The sequence below is a fragment of the Ochotona princeps genome, chromosome 15, assembly GCF_030435755.1.
Source record: "Ochotona princeps isolate mOchPri1 chromosome 15, mOchPri1.hap1, whole genome shotgun sequence".
In the NCBI taxonomy this organism is placed as follows: domain Eukaryota; kingdom Metazoa; phylum Chordata; class Mammalia; order Lagomorpha; family Ochotonidae; genus Ochotona; species Ochotona princeps.
In genome coordinates, this window is record NC_080846.1 from 51,882,409 (window position 1) to 51,904,522 (window position 22,114).

The following is a 22,114-nucleotide window of genomic DNA, read 5'->3' on the forward strand; positions in this document are numbered from 1 at the left end:
GAGCTTACCACTGGCAGCAGCATTAGCCAGTGAACAAAGACCAGGCTGCACACAGCCCACACCCCCAGCAGCAAACATCAAAGCCCTGGGAACACCAACTTGTTTTGCTTTTTTGAGACGCCAGAGTGAGGTGCAGTGGTAGACTTCAGTAGCCTGCAGCCACCTGACATGCTTAGGGTTGGATGGTTGGTCCCCACGACGTACCCACCTGAGGTGTCTCCCCACCCCCACCCCAGCCCAGGCCCCCTCCCCACAGAACTGTAAGGTTAAGAGTCTCCCCCCCATCCGCCCCATGGGGGCTCTCTCCCATATCCATCAGCAGGTCAGTAAACCAACTGCCAAATATAACCTTCATGGGCCACCCCAATGCCACAGCAAGGTAGATCCTCACCTTTTGGAAGGCATCCCACCTTCCAAAAGCCCCGTCAACAACACGCCCACCCGGTATGGAGCCCACCTCCAACCTCCACCGGTGGGCAGGCTGGGGCTGGTAGCAGGCGCCGTGCAGGCTGTGGGGCGGTGGAGGGGGGCCGGCGGCTGGTGGACACACTGGCAAGAGGGAGAGGCAAAATAGTGACCAGGGCTGGGGAGATGGCCGTGGGGGTGGGGCGGGGGAGGCAGGCAGGTTCTAGGGTTTCCCGTGAAAGGCTACTGTGCACAGCCAGCCACTGAATGGGCCCCCTGGGGTGGGGTGGGGTAGGGTGGGGTGGGGGAGGCGGAGTGCAAACAGACCCAGCCTCCGAGGAGCCAGGCTCCCCGGCTGCCGCGGGAAGGTGTAGGGCCCAGCGCCTCCCACTTGCTCCCAACAGCGTCCATAGGGCATGATGGGGGGGGGGGGGGGTGTTGGGGCTAGGCTTGGGCAAACGTGTGGCTCCCTCTCCCGGAGCATCAAAGAGGGCGGGGGGACAAGCTCCCTTCCGCACCCTCCCCCAAGTTGCAGGAGCAGAAGGAAAGGTGGAAGACCTCTCCCCTCCAGCCTGCAATGCGCGAGGACCCTTCCCATAGGGTCCCTTGGAGAAACCAAGACCATCCCCACTACCCGCACCATACAACCCGCCACGGCCTGAACCCCACAATCTTGGCGGGAGAAGAGGCGCCCCCTCCTCGACCACCACCAGGAGCATCTTGGAGCCAAGGGGCCACTGCCCCCAGCCCCTGGACAAGCCGAAAGGCAGAAACCGCGGCGCTGCTCCCAGGCTCGCAGACGCCAGCCAGCCAGCCAGCCCGGCCGGGGTCCCCAGCGCGGAACCTGAGGGCAGTACGGAGGTGGGGGACAGTGCCTGGGGGCGCGACCCCCCGAGAGATTGCTCGCTTGCTCGCTCGGCTCCAGCTCCTCCTGGAAGGGAGAAGAGAGCTCGGGTCCCCGGGGCCCGGTCGAGCTCGGCCGCGCCGGCGGCGGTGGCGAAGCGGCCGCGCCTCGGAGATCAGGAGAGGCTTGACGGACCGGGTCACCCCGGACACCTCGCGCCCCCCGCCCGCCCGGCCATATTGTGCGCGTGGGGAGGGGGGCGCGCCGTGGTCCCGCGGCCGCAGCTCCAAAGGCCTCGCCCTCGCCCGGCCCCCCTCTCCATCCCAGCCGCCGCCCCCACCCCGGGACTCACCCTGGATCCCCCGGGGCCCGGACCCGCCGCTGCCGGCGAGCAGGAGGACGACGAAGGGGAAGAAGGAGGAGGCTCCGGCCGACTCCGCCATAGTAACCGCCGCCGCCGCAGCCCAGCAGCGCCCAGCGCGCGCGCGCGCCCCCGGCGCCTCCCCTCCTCCCGCCGTCTCCTCCGCCCGGCGCCGGCACGTGCGATCCCGGTCGAGCCGGCGCCGCGGCCGTTTGCGCGCGCCCCCGAAGGGCGGGGCCCGAGGTGCGCGCGGGCGCCCGCCTTAAAGGGGAGGGTCCCTGGCGAGAGGGGTGGGCGGGGTTCGCGCCCGGGCCCCGGCAGCGGCGGCGGGAGGAGGAGGAGGCCGGAGCCGGACGTGCAAAGCCTCCGCCCCGCTCCTGGCAACCTGCCCCCTACGCGGCCGCCGGGTTACCTTATCAGCACCGATCCCCGCCCCGAGCCCATCCTGGCGAGAAGCCGGAGCGACCGTGCGGCCTCGCCGCCGCTGGGCCGGAGCACCGACCCCCGCACCCCAGACCCCCCGTGGCTTGCCACCGGGGTCCCGCTGCAGGCTCCTGCCCCCCCCCCCCCCGCAATCCTGCGTGCACGCTGCTTCCAACAACACAGCCAGGCTGTTTTTCAGTGCTGCAGCCCAGTCTGGGGCCAGCCTGGGCTCTGTCCTCCTCCGGGTCTTGGGGAGCCCAGGAGGTCGCTGTCTGGCTGCCAAGACCCCTCTGCGCCTGTTTATGTCAACGTACCTGTTTCCCTATGTGTGCTGCAAGCAGGCTCTCACAGCAGACCCTTCCATTAGGAGCGGCCTGTGGGAAGGAGCACTGTTTAGTGATTTAAAATCACGTGCAATGATTTAAAATCACGTTTGCAAAAAAAAAAAAAATCACTGATGGGGTGACCTAGCATTCCCTCAAGAAGCAAATTACATAACAGTTTTAATGTTATTCCAATCTGGTGATATTTTCATGGGGGGGGGAACAAAAAGAAAAAAAAAAAAAGAAAGAAAAAAGCCTGGAAGGATATTACCCAATAGTATCAGTAGTTACTGCCAGGAATCATTCTTCTCTTTTCCCTTAAACATCTGAGTTATTTCCAATTAGGCACCACATGCATGTCACTTGCAGATTTAGGAAAAGATGCTTATCGAAGGTCAGCAGAGAAAGAGTTCACTTCCGCCAGCTGGAGACAGAGACGGAGAACGTCAAAACCCAGGGCCTCCCCAGCCAGCCGGCCAGCCAGCTCTGGGTCTGTGTGCTGCGCTCCTGTTCAGGCAACCTTGGCGAGGTTTTAGCCTGGCCAAGCCCAGTGTCTCGGTGTGCCATCTGGAATGGAATCCTCGCCCTCTAAGTTGTTGTCCATCTGAGGCATGAGAAAAACAAGACCTCAGGCACATGCCGAGGCCCCTTGCAAGCGCAATCCCACATGCAGGGTCATGCCCAGGCACCCTCCACTGAGTGGCAGGGGCTGCATGAGTAAACACCTTATTTTTACTCCGCTGCCCCTCCTGCCCGGCACCCTGAGGCTCCACCCCCCTCCTGTCCCTCCAGCTGGTCTCTGGGGGCAGCCTCAGCTCCAAAGCTGCACCGGCTCGCCAGTTTCCCAGGGCTGCCCTACTGAGTCCCACCGACCGACCGATGAACTGGTTGGCTTAAAATAACAGAAATGGATTCTTATAGTTCCAAGGCTGGAAATTTGAGCCGGTAGTGGCGGCAGGGCCCTGCTCTCTCCTGCTCGCCTGCCTGCCTCTTCTAGCTTCTGCTGGTTCCCACAACGCTTGGGTGTTCTCTTGGCTGCCTGTTCTGTACGTCTGTGTCCCTGGGTCCCCTCTCTGTCATCTTAGGAGGACACTGCCAGTCCGGGGATCAGAACCCACTGTGATCCACTCTGAGATTAAGAAACCTTTGATTATGTCCATGAAGAATCTGGCTCTGGGTAGGCATGAGTGCTGGTGGGACAGCAACTGATCTCATTGCCAAACTCTGTGGTTGGCAAGGGCACATTGCTGAGGCCAAGGGGCAGGAGCTGTCCTTTGTGTCCTGCTAAGTGAGTGTGACCACTGTGACGACAATATAACAGTTATCCTGGGGACCGACATCCCATAGGGCGCCAGTTAAGTCCTGACTGACCCAGCTCCCTATTAATGTGTCTGGGAAAGCAACAGAGAATAGTCCAATTCCTTGGGTCAATGCATCCATGTGGGAGACTGGGAAGAAGCTCCTGCCTTCCAACCAACCCAACTTAGGCCATTGAGGTCATGTGGGGTGTGAACCAGCAGATATAAGATCTCTCCGTCTCTCTTTGTAACTCTGCCTTTCGAATCAAAGACGAATATTTTTTATAAGTTTTTTTTTATTGGAAAGTTAGATATACAGACAGGAGGAGAGACAGAGAGGAAGATCTTCCATCCGATGATTCACTCTCCAAGCAGCTGCAATGGCCGGAGCTGAACGATACAAAGCCAGGAGCCAGGAACCTCTTTTGGGTCTCCCACGTAGGTGCAGGGTCCCAAGGCTTTGGGCCTTCTTTGAATGCTTTTCCAGGCTACTAGCAGGGAGCTGGATGGAAAGTGGGGCCAACGGGATTAGAACAGACGCCCATATGGGATCCCGGCACTTGCAAGGTGGGAACTTTAGCTGCTAGGCTACTGAGCTTGGCCCCCAAAGACAAACTTTTAGAAAACAGTATCCCAGCAGAAAGCTGCAATGGCTTGTCTCCCAGACAGCAAGGTCAGCCACAGGCCAAAGACCAGACTGCTACATTTACAGACCAAATTCCATCTCCAACAGCATTGTACTTGGGGTGATGTGTTTTACTTCCCCAAACCTCCATTCACTCTTCTGTAAAGTGGAGCTGAGATGGCTTCCTGTCTTGGAAACATGAGAATTGTGTATGGTGCTCTACGGGAAATGTGTAGCGTAGTCTCCGACATGTGGGAAGCAATGGAAGAACAGCTCCCGTAATTGTTGGAATCTGGCCTTTCACTACAATCCAGAGTGGCGCCTGATGAGCCCTAGAGGAGACAGACAACTCGCCATGGAGTTGCCTATTCATGCCACAGTCCTCCGGTCCTATGCATTCTGCAACCCTACAACATCACCTGCTTTCCAAGGATGGGGCCTCGGGGCTCAGATGCAGGTGGGAAAGAAGACTTGGTAGGACAGGAGGTGGGGGGAGGTTATGTCTCTCTCTCACACACACACACCACACACACACACACACACACCACTCACAAGCTGTGGGAGCATCTCTTCAAAGACGGGGCTTTCCGTCCCTTCCGGGTTGCAGGCTGCACAGGCACCAACTGCCCGATCCACATCCGTGTAGCATGGCTTGGCCTGAGAGTGCCTCACCCAGCCTCCACCACCATCTCTGACATTCTCAGCAAAGTGTCCCATTTATTTTTTTAAATAATTTTTAAATCTTTCTTTCTATTGGAAAGGTAGATTTACAGAGAGAGGGAGAGACAGAAAGATCTTTGATCCACTGTTTCACTTTCCACATGGCCACAAAACCAGTGCTGAGCTGGTCTGAAGCCAGGAGCTTGTTCCTGGTTTCCCACATGAGTGGAGGGTCCCAGGAACCTAAACTATCCTTCACTGCTTTCCCAGGCCATAAACAGGGAGCCGGATTGGAAGTGGAGCAGCTGGAACATGAACTGGTACCCATACGGGATGCTGGCACTTGGAGGTGGAGGATTAGCCTGATGAGCCATGGTGTCATAAAGGCAGAGTTAGAGAGGTAGGGAGAGAGGGGAGAGAGAAAGAGAGAGAGAGAGAGAGATTGATTCATCTATCCAGCATTTTACTACCCAAATAGTTACAACAGTCAGCTCTGGGTGACGCTGAAGTCAGGAGCCAGGGACTTCATGCAGGTCTTTCAGGTGCGTGCAAGACCCAAGCAGGGAGTTGGATCAGAACTAGAGTACTCATATGGGATGCTAGCATCGCAGGTGGTGGCTCAACATGCTGTGCTATAACAGTGGCCCCCTAAGTGTCCATTTTTGTAAGCCCGCTTCATCTTAAAGCTGCACCTGCCCTGTGGGCCAGGACTTTTCTTTGTCCCTCTGCTCTGTCCCTGTGTCCTGAGTCTCCAGAGACAAGTTCCAGTGACTGGATCACCCAGCACAATTGCCATCTTGGTCACAAGACACCAGGACACTGCTATGGGGAGGAGGGACACAGCAAGGTTTGCCTCGGGGGGCAGCAAGGCCATGTATGCATCCCAAGAGAACGATGCGTATATTCTATGAACTCTTATTGGGCACCTACAGCATACCAGACTGCACATATAGATGTGGATAAGTCATGGCCTGGGCCTGAAGTTACGGTCCCAGAGACATACATGATCTAGGCTGTAAAAAATCAGCAGGGGGCTGTGCCAAGTGGCTCAATTGGCTGGTCCTCCACCTTCAAGCAATGGAATCCTGTGTGGGGGCCTGTTTGTATCCCAGCTGTTCCACTTGCAGTTCAGCTCCTTTTTGTGGCCTGGGAAGGCACGGGAGGATGGCCCAAAGCCTTGGGACCCTGCACCTTCTTGGGAGACCCAGAGGAAGCTCACAGCTTTGGATCGATCCAGTGGATAGTGGATCTTCCTGTCTCACCTACTTTCTGTAGATCTGCCTTACCAACATGAATAAATAAATCTTAAAAAAAAAAAAAAAAGAAACAGTAGGGCACTCAGAGGGTGTGGGGTAGCTCAGCTCTGCAGTGAGGAGGAGGCTTGGTGAAGACTCTTGGGAATTTCTAGAGTGCTCCATGGATACACAGACCAGGCGGGTGCAGCATGTTGGGGGACCGTGAACAGCGGAGCAACCCAACCTGAAGTGGAGAAAGGGCAGATGGAAGGTAGTGTTGGAAAGGTTGGTAGGTGTGGAAGTGTTCTTAGAAGGCTTTGGACAAAGTAACTGACTGGATCCCATCTGAATCTCAGGAGGAGTGCCTGGCTGAACAGAGCAAGCTTGAACTTTGTACAGGGATGGCAGGAGGGAAGCTGGACCACTGGTGCGGAAGTCAGAGAGCACACAATCCCAGGAGCCCCAACAAAACCAGGGAAGGCAGAGGTTTGGGGGGAAGCCTAGCCCTGGCAGAACAGTGGAGACCCAAGAGATTACAAAGAGGCAGAGAAGAGGGTTGACAGGGTGTGGCCGGTAGGGGAAGAGAACGGCTGGGTGTGCTTCCAGCGTCATCTGCTCAGTGTGACCACTGCCTGTTGGCTTCACTCAGCAGAATGGGAAGGGCAGCTTGGGGAGAAAGACAGAGTTCCTGGTCAGGCAAGCTGAGTGTGGAAGGCGTCCTGCAGGCTCCCAGAGCCAAGGAGACGTGGACTTGGAAGTCAGAGTGCATGGTGGTCATCCAGACAGCTCAAGGGACTGCGAGAGTGCTGGAAGGATGCTGGCAGGAAAGACGAGGCGGTGGAAGGAAGGGAGGCAGGGGATCGCTGTGTCTAGGTGTCAGGGAGGAGAGACATGGGTTTCCTTCAGCAAACCCTCCGCTGGAAACAACGCAGAATGCTCAGAGAGCGGGAGCAAACATTCCCAAAGAAAGAAACGAAGGAACGGTAGATCACCAAAGCTGAGAGCATCTGCAAAGCTGGTGAACTTGAACTTTGTAAAAATTCATTTCATTTATTTGAAAGAAAGAAAGAGAGGGAGAGACACTCCCCAAATGGTCTCAACAGCTGGAGCTGAGCTGATCTGAAACTGGGAGCCAGGAGTTTCTTCCGGGTCTTCCACCTGGATGCAGGAGCCCAAGCACCTGGGCCATCCTCTGCTGCTTTCCCACATGCGTTAGCAGGGAGCTGGATGGGAAGTAGACCAACCAGGACTCAAACTGGTGCCCATACAGGCTGCTGACTCCAGAGGCAACATTAGCCATTGCACCACAACTGTGGTCCCCGACTTCTGGTCTTTGCAAGTAAGCAGGATATGGGGACAAGCGTTTTTCTGGATGACTCAAAGCCCAGGCCCATCCAAAACAGATAAGCAATCTAAAGCAAGATTGTCTGCACTGAGCCCAAAAGGGGACACTTTTCTGCCTGAGAATGAACAAGAAGAATGACGCTGGGCCCAGCATAATGGCCTAGTGGCTGAAGGCCTCTCTTTGTAGGTGCTGGCATCCTATATGGAAGCCAGTTCATGTCTCTGCTGCTCCACTTCCTTTCCAGCTCCCTGCTTGTGGCCTATGGAGGGTCCAATGGCTTGGGACCCTGCACCCGTGTGGGAGACCTGGAAGAGGTTCCTGGCTCAGGCCATTGTGGTCACTTGGAGAGTGAACCAGCACAGCAGTTGGAAAATCATTTCTCTCTGTAAATCTGACTTTTCAGTAAAAAAAAAAAAAAAAAAAAAAAAAAAAAAAGAATGACGCCCTCCAGAGGACTGAGTGAGAAATACTGGGACGGAGAATCCTCAATAGAGGACGGCCCAAAGCCTTGGCACCCTGCAGGGACTCTTGGCTATTGGCTCTTGTCTTCGGGTTGGTTCAACTCTGGTCATTGCAACCATTTGGGGAGTGAACCAGTGTATAGAAGATTTTCTCTCTCTCTTTCTCTCTCTCTTTCCTTCTCACTCTATAACACTGCCTTTCAAATAAAGGAGCCTTAAAAAATAAGCAAATGAGGGATAAATTTAAAATGTGTAGTTATATCTGATCTCATGCGTACTTCACTAGTTACTAGCTATTCACTAATAGAAGAGAAATAGTATATAGTTTGCAGGTTAAGAGAATGAAGGAAGGTCCAACACGTGTCATGGCAAGCTAAGCCTCTGACTGTGGCACTGGAATCTCATATAGGCACAAGTTGGCGTTCTGGCTGTGCCACTTCTTATCCAGCTCCTTGCTTATGCCCTGAGAAGGCAGTAGAGGATGGCCCAAGTCCTTGGGCCGCAGCACCCATGTGAGGATTCAGGAGAAACTCCTGGCCGCTGGTTTCAGACTAGCCCAATTCCAGCTGTTGCATCCATTTGGGAAGTGAACCAGTGGACAGAAGACCTCTCTTTTTACCTCTCCTTCTCTCTCTCTCTGTAACTCTGCCATTCAAATAAAAATAAATAAATATTTAAAAAGACGCACAGAGGACCCAGTACGATAGCATAGCGGCTAAAGTCCTCAACTTGTACATGCTGGGATCCTGTACAGGTGACGGTTCTAATCCCAGCAGCTCCGCTTCCCATTCATTTCCCTGCTTGTGGCCTGGGAAAGCAGTCCAGGACGGCCCAAAGCCTTGGGACCCTGTACCGGCGTGAGAGACCTGGAGGAAGTTCCTGGCTCCTGGCTTCGGATCGGCTCAGCTCCAGCCATAGCGGCCACTAGAGAAGTGAACCATTGGAGGAAAGATCTTCCTCTGTCTCTTCTCCCCTCTGCATTTCTGCCTTTCCAAATAAATTTAACACACACACACACACACACACACACACACACACAATGAAGGAAATAGAATGAGCAAAGATAACCCAAAGGAGGTAAGAAAGGAAATAAAAAGAAATAAAATGAGAGCAGGGTGCTTGTCATGGTGATTCAGATGCTTCTTGGAGTGACCACATCCATATCAGAAGGCCTGGATTTGATACACAAATCTCTCTCTTACCCTGCTCCTTTCGGGGAAACATTCCAGAAGGCAGCCAGTGAGACCTGAATCGAGTTCTAGACTGCTGGCCGGGCCCAGGTCATTGCAGGTACTTGGGGAGCAAATCAATAGTTGGAAGATCTCTCTCTCCCTCTCTGATCTTTTCAAATAAATAAAAAAAATTTTTTTAATATTTATTTTATGTTTTTAAAATTTTATTTTATTTTATTTATTTATTTTTAAAGATTTATTCATTTTATTATAGCCAGATATACACAGAGGAGGAGAGACAGAGAGGAAGATCTTCCATCCGATGATTCACTCCCCAAGTGAGCCGCAACGGGCCGATGTGCGCCGATCCGAAGCCGGGAACCTGGAACCTCTTCCGGGTCTCCCACGCGGGTGCAGTGGAGCTGCCGGGATTAGAACCGGCGCCCATATGGGATCCCGGGGCTTTCAAGGAGAGGACTTAAGCTGCAAAGTCAGATATACAGAGTGGACGAGAGACAGAGAAGAAGATCTTTCGTCTGATGATTCACTCCCCAAGTGAGTGCAATGGCCAGTGCTGAAGTGATTCGAAGCCAGGAGCCAGGAGATTACTCCGGGTCTCCCACATGAGTGCAGGGTCCCAAGGCTTTGGGCCGTCCTCAACTGCATTCCCAGGCCACGAGCAGGGAGCTGGATGGGAAGTGGAGCTGCCGAGATTAGAACCGGTGTGTTCAAGGCGAGGACTTTAGCCGCTAGGCCATGCCGCCGGGCCCTCAAATAAATAAACTTAAAATTAGCAAAATAACGTGGTGAAAATGTATTCAGCTTTATTCATGATTACAATAAATGTAAATAGACTACATTCTCCAATTTAAAAATGAGTTCTACCTATAAAAGAAAAAGAGAAACAAGACTACAAGAGGCCAAGAAAGTCTGTTTTTGCTTCACTGCTTTCACCAAGAAGAGAAAGGCCATAATGAAGGAGTTCGGAGGGTGCAAAGGTCCACGAGGAGAAGGGCTGAGCGACAGAGCCAGAACCCAGGGTAGCGGGAAGGGACGAAGACTGGGGACACAGGATGGGCCCGGGGCTGGAGGAGAGGTTAGCCAAGAGGAAGCTGAATGCAGGGCAGAGTCAAGGTATAATCACAGCTTTCTTTTTCACAGCAATATGCGCAAGGGGCTGGACCCTGGGTGTGCAGAGCAGATGGAGAGAATTTGCCAAAGTCGCCATGGAGAATGCAAACAGTGAGATCTGAAAGTAGGTGGGGAGCCCAGAGCGGTAGCCTAGTAGCTAAAGTCCTCGCCTTACACATGCCGGGATCCCATACGGGTATCAGTTCATATCTCGGCTGCTCCAATTCCCACCCAGCTTCCTGCTTGTGGTCTGGGAAAGCAGTTGAGGACGGCCCAAAGCCTCGGGACCCTGCTTCTGCGTGGGAGACCCAGAAGAATTTCCTGGCTCCTGGCTTCAGATCAGCTCAGCTCTGGCCATTGCGGTCACTTGGGGAGCGAACCAGTGGATGGAAAATCTTTCTCTCTGTCTCTTCTTTTCTCTGTACATCTGCTTTTCCAATAAATAAATAATTCTAAATAATAGTAGTAGTAGTAATAATAAAGGCAAGTAGATGGGGCTCATCTGAGGGGCACAGGGCCTTTCCAGAATTGTAGCGCCTAAAGCCAAGGTCACAAGGTTCCTCTTTCCTGGGATGGTTCCTTCCAGCAGCGCTGCAAGGTCTAAGGTAAGATCAGAAGAGAAGGGGTTTGGACGATGAAGGCGTGGAGGTTGTTGGAGGGAGGGAGGAGGAGAGTGGGTGAGCCCAGGAAAGAACTGAGAGCCCGAGCGGCCCAAAGCCCCGGTCGGAGATGCCCATGTGGCAGTCCCTGGAGGGCAGCTCGTGCTCAGGGGTCCCAGGAGTGCGGGTGGGGAATCCTGAACTCCTTCTCAGGATCTTCTTGCTGACGGTCCACTCAAGAGGCCACACTGACTGTGCCTCCCCCTGAGCCTCAGCCTTGGTGATTCACGCTTCCTCTCCAGGCACGGCCAGGGATCACACAGCACGGCTCTGTTCATCTTTGTCCTGTGGTTGTGGACCTCATGGCTTTTGCCTATCCGGCTTGGGGAGGAGCCCAGGCCAAGACCGCGTGCATGTCCTGGGTATAGCTCTCCAGCGCACCCCCTTCCTTTCTGTCTTGACCTCCCTGCGCCCCTCCCTGCAGCCCACCAGGCACATAGGGCACCCTTGGGTTCTGAGGAAGCTGCTTGCTTTTTGTCATTTGTCTTCTCCACAGTATAGGGCTTGCTCTGGCCTGAAAACCTGGGTTTCTGGACCTGGCAGAGACTTTTTTACAAAATTGTTTTGTCTGCCCTCACCCTGTCTTATGGGTAGAAAAACTACGGTGCAGACACACTACACGGCTGGTGCAGTATGAACTCCCAGCTGGCAGGCAAGACCTCTGCCCGACAAGAGCTTGCTCTCCACCCATGGCGACTTCCTCTGCACTTGAGAACTCAAGGACTGGACACTGACACTGCTCTGAACTTTACCCGGATTGCTTGTTTAATCTTTGTGGCAACCCTATGAGAGAGAACTGGCGTGATTCACCCATTGTAAAGATGAGGAACTGGAGCCTCCAGGGACTAGGTAACTTCGAGGTAACCCAGCTTTGCATGGCTCTGGAAACTTGTTTGTCCTGGTTCCTGTAATGCTCTCTCTCTCTCTCCAACCACCCAGCTCCACACACACACCCTAAGTCCCCACAGTCTTCCTCTTGTCCACATCACTGGAATTCACCTCTTTTCCGCTGCTATGCTTGCCTCTGCTGGGAGAGCCAAGCAAGGTCTGCCTCTGGTCACAGTGAGGATGTGTGAAGCCCCCAGTTGGATGTGTGAACCAAGGCCAAGCAGCAATGAGCCACTCAAACCCTCTCCCATGAGCATCTGAGCTAAGAGAATGCAGAAACTGAGTCACTGAGAGAGCAGAGGGTGCTACAAGAACACACCCTGGGGCAGGGCAGGGCAGGAAAGAAGAGGGGCAGATAAGAAAGGATCCAGGGAGAGCGTTTAGGCCACATGTGCCTGTGGTGTGTCCCTGTGCACGCACATGCTCACACACACACACACACACACACACACACACACCTTCCAGCCTTACCCGCTCCAGCAGTCACAATCACAACAAGTCTGCAGACCCATGTTTTCTCGGATCTCATGAGGTCTGCTGCAATGGCCCTGACCGATCTGTTTAGCTACCTCCTTGCCTTCATCTTACCTTCCCCCCAGGCAGGTCACAAACGACCACCACACCATTTCCTGCCTGCCCCGAAGTTCCTCTCACACTTGGTGAGTGCCAGAATCCCCTCTCTGGGGAGCACCTGTTTGCCACGCTACAGTGTTCCAGCAAACCCACATATTCATCCTGGTTATGTGCATTGGGAGTGCATGCTCTGGGTGCAGGGTGGATCCTGGGAGTGATTAAGTCTGAGCTGTCACCTTCCAGGAGTCCACAGTTCAAGAGGGGAAAACCCAGGTCCTCCTTGCCAAGCTGCCTACACAAACAACATGAGTTGCATTATCCCAGGTTTGGGCTGCAGATGTGACTACGTTGTCACTGTTACTGTGTTGCACACAGGAGCTGTGTCTTAGTTTCCTTTTTACCATTTACTTATTTCTTTTTATCCGGAAGGCAGATTTACAGAGATAAGGGAAGACAGAAAGAGCTTCCATTCATTGGTTCATTCCACAGGTGGCCGCAACAGCCATAGCTGAGCTGACCCAAAATCAGGATCCAGGAGTTTCTCCCCAGTCTTTTACATGGGTAACAGAAACCCAGGAACTTGAGTCGTGGTCTGCTCCTTTCCCAGGTGACAAGCATGGAGCTTGAGGAGAAGTGGCACAACCGGGATCAGAACAGACTCCCATATGAGATGCTGGCGTCTGCAGTTGGAGGATTAGCCTGTTGAGCCACTGCGCTGGCCCCTCTGCCTTTGTTTCTCCTTCCTACTCCTTCATCCCCTTTCTCCTGGCTTCTCATTACCACCACCTGTCAACCCTGCACTGGAAGAGGGCCTAGTGGCCTGCACCACACCCCTCATGCTTTCTGTAGTGTGTAGAAATGACAGTGACCATCGTCTGGATGTGTGAGTATTTACGTACGTGGTGGGGGAGAGAGAGTGTGTGTGTGTGTGGTTGATGCTATTTTAAGACCCCAGCACTTTGCAGAAACCTGCTGGAGAGCCCTGACAAAGCCCCAGGTGGGGGCAGGGAGGCTGGGCAGTCTGAATCCCAGGCAGCCTGGGCGGCTGGGGAGCCAGTTAGCGGCCGCCAGCTGCAGGGTCCAGTCCCCACTGCTGCTGCCGCCACCACTGCTGTCTGCCCTGCTCCTGCCCTGCCATCCCCGCCCGCCCCAGCCGGACCCCCTCCTCTTTGCTGGTGTTCAGCCCTAACTCCTCTCCGTGAGCTTGCGCTTAGGCATTCGCACACCACAGATCATGTAAAAACTGTTGTGTTTCTGGAAACACGCGCAGGCAACAAAGCCTTGAAATCCTTCTTGGAGCAGGGCCAGGGGGTTATTTATGAAAGTCCCAGGGGGTGGGAGAGACAGAAGTCTGGCCTTTGCAGACGGAGTGTCGGGGCGTCATGTCGGGTATCCGAGCATCAGCTGCAGCCAGCGCTTACTCAGCGCCCACCCGGAGGGCAGGGAGGGGGCAGGTCCTGCTGGAGAAGGAGGGCTGGGGGGGCAGGCAAGACAGGAGGGATGCTCTCCCCTGCTCTGTGCTGCCTGCAAGATGGAAAAAAGCAAGACTGATAAAGACACCTGTTGGTGGGTTCTCTGCTCTATCTTTCCAGGTCTCTCCGGGCTCCCACAGCCAGGGTCATGCCTTCACCTTCACCATCTCCCTGTGTGGGCAGTCTCCTCCTGCTGGCCTGCATTACTTGGTGATGGGGAGGGGGGCTTTGCCGTACTGACAAGTGATGTGTGCTTCCTCCGAAGAAAGGCTGGGGGCATTGCCAGTGCTACTCTGGCCCCTGCAGTCTGGCAGACTGAGATGGGGCTTCTGCCAGGAGGGAGCCCTTGGGTGGGAGTGAGGAGACCACCTCAGCTCTGCTTTCATTTCCCGGTGTGTCATGCATGTACTATTGTGGAGCAGCCCTTCCGGCCACTGTCCTGGCCCAGCCCAGCTCTCCCAGGGTGCTTGGCAGGACTGAATCCTGACGTGTGGTAAAGCGAGGGGAGGGAGTTTTGGATATGTCCTTTGTTTTTTGTACCCATCTGCCTTGGAGGCAAGATCAATATCTGGAGAATGATTGATATGCAAATGTGAATTTTGCTCCAAGACCTGAAAAGTACTAAGCTCCCAGGTGAAGGCAGGAAACAGTCCATTGGAGAGTGCGAGGGAGGATGGAGACACCTACTTCACAGACTGGGAGACTTTAAAAAAAAAAAAAAGATTTATTTATTTTTATTGGAAAGTCAGAGAAGAGAGAGACAGAGAGGAAGATCTCTGTCTGCTGATTCACTCCCCAAATGGCCGCAACACCCAGAGCTAAGCTGATCTGAAGCCAGGATTCAGGAGATTCTTCTGGGTCTCCCACACGCGTGCAGAGTCCCAAGGCCTTGGGCCATCCTCGACTGCTTTCCCAGGCCACAACCAGGGAGCTGGATGGGAAGCAGGGCCTCTGGGATTAAAAAAGCACCCATATGGGATCCTGGTGCATGCAAGGTGAGGACTTTAGCCACTAAGCTACTGTACCTGGCCCGACTGGGAGACTCTTACAGATCAAAGGCCACCACCAGGGGCTGAAGCAACAGATCAATTGGCTAATATTTGCCTGCAAACCCTAGCATCCCTGGCTGCTCTGCTTTCCACCCAGCTCTCCATTTGTGGCTCCTGGCTCCTGGCTTTGGATCAGCTCAGCTGAGCTGCGGCCATTTGGGAAGTAAACCAGAGGATGGATGATTTTTCTGTCTGCTTTTCTCTGTATTTCTGCCAATAAAAATAAAACAAACTTTTTTGTTGTTGTTGTTAAACCACCATCCACAGAGTCATCCAATTAGGGGGAGAATTTGGGGGGGTGGACTAAGTAAAAAACTTTCTGTGGGCCAAGCGCAGTGGTCTAGTGGTTAAAATTCTTGCCTTGCATGTGCCAGAATCCCATAAGGGAGCCGGTTCTAATCCCAATTGCTCCACTTCCCATCCAGCTCTCTGCTTGTGGTCTGAGAAACCAGCAGAGGACTGCCCAAGGCCTAGGAACCCTGCACTTGCGTGGGAGACCCGGAAGGGGCTCTTGGCTCCTGGCTTTGGATTGGCTCAGCTCCAGCCATTGGGGAGTGAATCATTAGATGGAAGATCTTCCTCTCGGTTTCTCCTCCTCTCTGTATATCTGACTTTCCAATAAAAATAAATCTCTTAGAACAAAAAGGTTGCAAGACTTCTTGGGGGTAACAACGGGGATAAGAGTGTCCTTTAGAGATCACAGAACTAGCCCCGCCTAAGCAGCCAGGGTGTTGGACTCTGAAGGTCACACGCAAAAGCCTAGACAGTTCCCGTGGCTGCGCAGACCTCTCCCTCCCAACTGGGCTGCACAGAACAAGTCGGACTGGGGAGACTTGCCTCCTAGCACCTGGCAAGCAAGACAGAGCAGGTGTGGGCAGGCTCACCTGCCTGGGAAGTCTGTGGGGAGGAGCTGGACCAGCTCCTGGTGCAGAGCAGGGCTGTGTGGGCCTGCCAGGGCCTGTCTTCATGGCCGTTCGTGTGCGTAGGCATGCACTGTGTGGGTGTATTTGGAAAGGCCTGGCCAGCTATAGGGGCCCAGAGAGGTGTCCTGGGCTGCCCCCGCAGCTGTCCTAGGCAGCCAGGTCCTTTCTCCCAGGCTTGGGAATCAAGGTGACAGGGATGGGAGAAGATTTCCAGATGCCTGGGTAAAGGAAAACCCGCGGCCATTGGGTTTGGACCAATGGGAATCCACGCCTAGTCGCATGACCTGCTGCCTAGCCATGGGACCTTGGCATGTCTCACCTGTAGTCTGGGAATGAGCCTCTTGACCTTGCAAATGTTTGTGAGGACAGACTGAAACTGCTCCTGAGCTGTTGTGGAAGACTGTGGCACTGAGAGCAGGAACCTCTCCAGGGCTTGTGTCAATCCTAAAGTCAGACCCTGGGTTTTCCATCTCATCTGACCTGCCTCCTCGCCAGCCTGAGCTCCCGCCCCTAAGAGTGTCACAGGGCTGGCAGGAGCCCCTCCAAGTATGTATACAGCTCTGGCAACAATGGTATCTGGCTACAGGAAGGATTCAAAGCCTGCCAGTCCCCTTGCACACAGCTGGCATGCACACCTCTGTGCTCCTTGTCCGAGGACCCCGCCTCTCTGCAGAGCCCCTGTCCCAGCATGCCCTGCCTGTGGCTCCTGGCCAGTTTTTTTTTTTTTTTTTTTTTTTCTTACAGTAAAATCTGGTTTTTCCCCAAGCTGGTCCTTCCAAGGCGTGCTGTTGTCATGGGAACCTGCAGAGGCTGCCTGGGTTTGGGAGGAGAAACGGTTTGTGGATTAAAAGCCACAGGACCTCCACACTGGGCTGAGCTGGGCTGGTTTCATGGCCACCATGGGAGGGGGCCTGGCTATATTCTGGCCCCTAGAGCAGAGCCTTACAAGGGGCGAGCTGGCGGGGTGAGGGAGGGAGGAGGGTCAGCATGCAGGCGCCAAACCCCTGAAATTCCCTAACTCAACACTCCCCGCCACCATTTCTCCATCATTCTTGCAAAAGCCCAGCTCAGAACTTGACACCACTGTTTGCTAGACCCAGTGGATGGCACAGGGCTGAACCAATGCTCGGCTGAGAATGGCGGCTGTGTTAGGTTTTAAACGCACTTGAAGTTCTTTAAGTTCTTGCGCGTGCAGCTGAGTCCCACAGCCAAGTCCTCTTTTCACGATGTTTAACTCAAGCCAAAAATCCCAGACGAGATGAGGTATTAGGAGGTCCCTAATTTCAACAGGGTTGGAACGGGAGTGGAGATGGTGTGGGGACAGGAAGGGAAACATCTCCTGCCATGGTGGCAGGATGAGGGCTGCCAGGACAAGGTGGAGGAGGACGGGCGAGACCCAGGTAAAAAAGGAAGGGAAGAGAGAAGAGGGGAGGAGAAGGGAGGGACTGTGGGTGAGCTCCAGGGACTGGTGACTCAGACCACCTGAGGTAGGTGGTGGTGGGGGGGAACTCGGGGGGAGGGACCAGGAGAGATTTGGGGGTGGGATTCTCAGGTAAGCCGCCAGAACATTGGTGGATAACGGTGAATTTCCAGAGCTGTGGGAAAGGGGAAGAAGGGAAGTGGCGTGGGGTCCAAGATAGAATGATGGAATCACTTCTCACAGGCTGGCCAAAGGACAGGCTACCCCTCTTCACCTTCAAGGCTGGCTCCAGCTCCCTGGTAGGATAATTAGCTTCACTACCGCGTCGGTGGGCTGCCTGCACCCCCCACCCACCCAATGACCCCAATGGTGTCAGGTCGTCAAGGCGCAGAGCCAACACTCTGAACCAGTGTGTGTGTTCTGTGGGGGTGGGGGAGCGCTTGTCCTGCAGGGCGCAGGAGCCGGAGCTGGGCCCGACCCAGTGTTTCCTCTGGGCTTCTGTTCTTTTGGGGCAGGTGACTATGAACAGACAAAGGCACTTTCCTCTCCTTCCTCACTAGAATTCCACTCCAGAAACTTAAGGCTGACTTGTTTTATACCTTTAAAAATCTTTTAACTAAATTTAATAAAGGTAGAGAAATGAAAGGTAAAGAGAGGAGAACATAGATACTGGTTTATCCTCAGAAACCTCCAATGTTGGGGGGGGCAGCACAATGGCTCGATTGGCTAATCCTCCAGTTTCAAGTACCAACATCCCACACGGGTGCCAGTTTGTGATCCAATTCTCCATTTGTGATACAGCTCCCTGCTTGTGGCCTGGGAAAGAAGTGAAGAATGGCCCAAAGCCTTCAACCCTGAATCTGCTTGGGAGACCTGGAAGAATCTTCTGGCTCCTGGCTTCAGATCAGCTCAGCTCTAGCCGTTGTGGCCACTTGGAGAGTGAACCAGCAGACAGGAGATCTTCCTCTCATATCTCCTTCTCTCTGTAAATCTTCCTTTATAATAAAAATAAAAACATCTAAAAGAGAGAGAGAGAGAGACAGAGAGAGAGAGAGAGATTCCAATGACTGGGGCTAGGTCGGACCAAAGACAGGAGCTAGGACGCCAATCCAGATCTCTCATGGCAGGGACCCAGGTACTTGAGCCAACCCTCTGCTCCCTAGGGTACACAGTAGCGGCGTGGGGGGGGGGGGGTGGGATCTGGAAATGGATGATGGAGCTGGGACTTGAAGACTCTCACGTGGGATTCCGGGTACAAACTTCTGCTCTGGGCTGGTTGTTGCTTCCAGATTTATTTATTTTTATTTCTTTGAAAGACAGAGTGAGAGAGAGAGAGAGAGCTCTTCTGTTGGTTTACTCCCCACATGGCTGCAATGGTTAGGGCAATGCCTGGCTGGAACCATGAGTCCAGAACTTCTTCCAGGTCACCCACATAGGTTCAGGGGCCCAAGCGCTGGGGCCATTTTCTGCTGCTTTTCTACATATATTATCAGGGAGTTAGATCGGAAGTAGAGTAGGTAGGTCTTGAACTGGCATCCAAATAGGTTGCCAGCATTACAGATGCTTAACCTGCTATGCTACAATTCCGGCCCCTCTGCCTCATGGTTTAAAGAGTATAACAGCAAAAAAAGACCAATAGCCTTTTCAACATTGTTTTTGCTATATCTCATGGTATGTGATTCTAAAATTAATAATTATTTCAGCTAAGATACCTTGTTTCTTGCTTCAATAAATAAATAATAAATAAATTCATGAATAAAATTGAAAAAAAAAAGAGTATAACAGCAACACAACAAAAACCTTAAAAATGCCATGAATGCAGGGCCACTGTGTGTCATATAGCCTGTGAGGCTGTTATCCCATAGGAGCGCAGGTCCTGGCTGCCCCACTTTGTGTCTGGCTCCTGTGCCTGGGGAAGCAGCAGAGGATGATCTAAGGGCCGTTAGTGAGAGACTGGGATGGAATTCTAGGCCCTGGCTCCAGCTTGGCTCAGCTCTGCCCATCGTGGCCATCTGGGGAATGAACCAGTGCTAGGAAGGTCTTTCTTTTACTCTCTTGCCGTCTCTCCTTCTTTCTCTATAACTCTGCCTTTCGAGTAAATAAACTAAAAGAAAAAAAAAATTGAATAAACTTGAACTCCATAACTCCACTCCTAGATACTATCACAAGGATTTCTATATGCCCCTTAGCCCTGTAATGCCGATTGTGGGAATTTGTCCTACGTGAGCACTGGGAGCAAACATGCACATAGATATTTGACCTGAGAACATTATCACAGTCTTAGCTGAGAAAGCGATTTACTAGCAAGAAATACTCAGAAATATAGAATCATTTATGTAAGGAACATCCATACAAAGGATTTCCAGAAAGCATTTAATGACATATAAAGACAGTTATGATACAGCGTTAATAGGGGGATGGCAGTAGATACAATAGGGACTGGCCCCATGTATAGCATGTCCAGTCTCTGCCGGCAGCACTGGCCTACCCTATCTGGCATCTCCGCTTCTGATTTAGCCCTCTGATAACGCTCCTGGGAAAGCAGTGGAAGATGCTGCAGGTGCGTGGGCTCTTGCACCCACGTGAGAGACCTAGGGGAAGTTCTAGGCTCCGGCTTTGGACCAGCCCAGCCTCAGCTGTTGTGGCCATTTGGAGGCATAACCAGTAGACCGAAGGTCTCTCTCTGTCTCTCTTTCTGTCTCTGTAACTTTGCCTTTCCAACAAAAATAAACAAATCTTTTTAAAAAAAAATAGGTACAACATAATCTAACATTTGTAAAATCATTGTCTATAGTCAAGAGCTGAAAGGCTCCACAGCAAAACGGGTGGTGGAGTTACAACTATTTTCTTCTCAGTTATCGAAGTCATCAACATTTTTCAAAGATGAATATATGCAACTGCTGTGATTGCAGCGATTAACAAAAGCTAATTTAAAATCACCATATCCACAAAGATGCAGATTCATGATGTTTAAAAGCCCCAGGGAGCACATTTATATGGGGAATTGCCTAATAAACGATCCAATATGTTGCATTAAATGCTACACAATTGTTAAAATGTTTATAACATCTGTGTAGAAATATTAAAATATTTATGGTATGTGAAGTGAAAAATATCAGGCAGAAAATGGAATGTGCACAGGATGATGAAGTCTGGAAAGTATGTGTGCCAGCACACTACGTGCTACAAGTTTGTGGGATGCTATTTTCTGTGCTATTCTGTCCCTTTTTCAAAATTGCCAAAATATGCCAAAATTACTTCTTCCATTAAAAAGTGTCGATGCGTTTGTGGGAGGAGACGATGACAAGCCCCAGACGCCGCTCCTGAAATTATGGTAGAAAAATGGGCACACAGAGTCCCCCAGCACCCCTCAGCCTCACTCAGCCCTGGCTCCTTCCATGCATGGATCTGACTACTGGGACCTCACACGGTGGCACGGCAGATGAGGCTTCCACCTGCAACTCCGGCATCCTGATGTGGGAAAGCAGCAGAGGATGATCCAAGTGTTTGAGGCCCCTAAAACATTCCACATGGGAGATGAGCTGGAGTTCCAGGCTCTTGGCTGCAGCCTGGCTCAGTTCTGGCTGTGGTGGCCATTTTGGGGAGTAAACCAGTGGATGCAAAACCACTCTCTCTCTTCCTGCTCTGTCACTCTTTCAAATAAATACATCTTCTTGAAAGATTGCCATTTATTGAATCTTCATTATATATGTGTGTACTTGATTTCTAATTTTCCCAACAAGCTTTCCCCAAGCCAGGAAGATGCCTCGGGATTTTGTAGGTTTCAAGTAAGAGATCCAATCTGGCTGTTAAGGGGGGTTTTAATTTTATTCTGCTTTCAGGATAGAAGGATTCTTCCACAGAGCTAGTCTCAGGATGTTGGGTGAAGCTGGCCTGCTCTGGGTGCATTGCTGTTCTCTGGGCCTTTGCCTTGGCTATGATTCTTCCATTGGCTTCCCAGACCAGAACATACAGCTACTGACAGCCATTGGGTCTACCAGTTGGTCTAGATGCACAGGACACGCCCACGTGATCTTTCCAATGCCCAGGTCAGAAGCTAAGAATGGACAGTCCAGTGCGGGCCAGGTGCCAGCAAGCTGGCCCAGTTTTGCAGGGGGAGTGGGCTGGCCAGCTGGACAGACACAGCTGCAAGAGCCACCCACCATCCATCCATGAGCACAGATGAGAAGGGGCTGTTCTGGAATGAGAAGTGGGGGTGACGGTGGCAGAGAGATCCCTGTGTGTTCAGCAGGGTGGGCGTTGCTGGGCTTCTTTCTGCAAAGGAGCCCCTGGGCTCAGAAAGGTCTGTTGAGAGGTTTGGGGTCACATAGCTTGAACACAGCCAAGCTGGAACTCCAACCCCCATCTGTTCATCTCCTAGGGCCGCTGTATCACACCGCCCACACGCTCACTGATAAAAGCCAGTCAGCCGGGCTAAGGGTGTCACAGACGCGGAGCACAGGATGTACAAGGGCTCCGAGGGGAAAGGAACTGTGTGTGGGAGGGGGTAGGGAGTGGAGAGGAAGCCCGGGGTGGAGGGTAAGTGCTGTGATGAGAGAGTGGGGCCAGGTCATGTCAAGCCAACAGTATCTGCCAGGGAGCTGCTTGCGCTGCCACCATGAGTGCCAGAGTAGCAAGTCACTCTGTGCAGAGCGTTGAAGAAGCACCACGGTGTGTTAAGGTGACTTCCGAACGGGAGGGGACCCGGAGAGATGTGTCAGACCAGGAGGGGGCTGCACCGTGCTAGGTGGGAATGCAGGGAGCTGCCAGCATCAGGCTAGGGGCGGGCCTTGGGACATGATTGGCACCTAGCACACTTCAGAGTTGATGGGGGCTGGGGACCGGCT

The 22,114-nt window shown here is 53.0% G+C and overlaps 1 protein-coding gene across 1 annotated transcript in view; it reads right to left on the reverse strand.

Annotated features, from left to right (window-relative positions):
• ACVR1B (activin A receptor type 1B) overlaps nt 1-1,819 on the reverse strand; it is a 37,611-nt gene extending 35,792 nt beyond the window's left edge. The window contains exon 1 of the mRNA XM_058673701.1: nt 1,602-1,819. Within this exon, the coding sequence (XP_058529684.1) occupies nt 1,602-1,692 (91 nt within the window). The 5' untranslated portion in view covers nt 1,693-1,819. The remainder of the gene's footprint in view (nt 1-1,601) is intronic.
• Nucleotides 1,820-22,114: the final 20,295 nt, after the last annotated feature.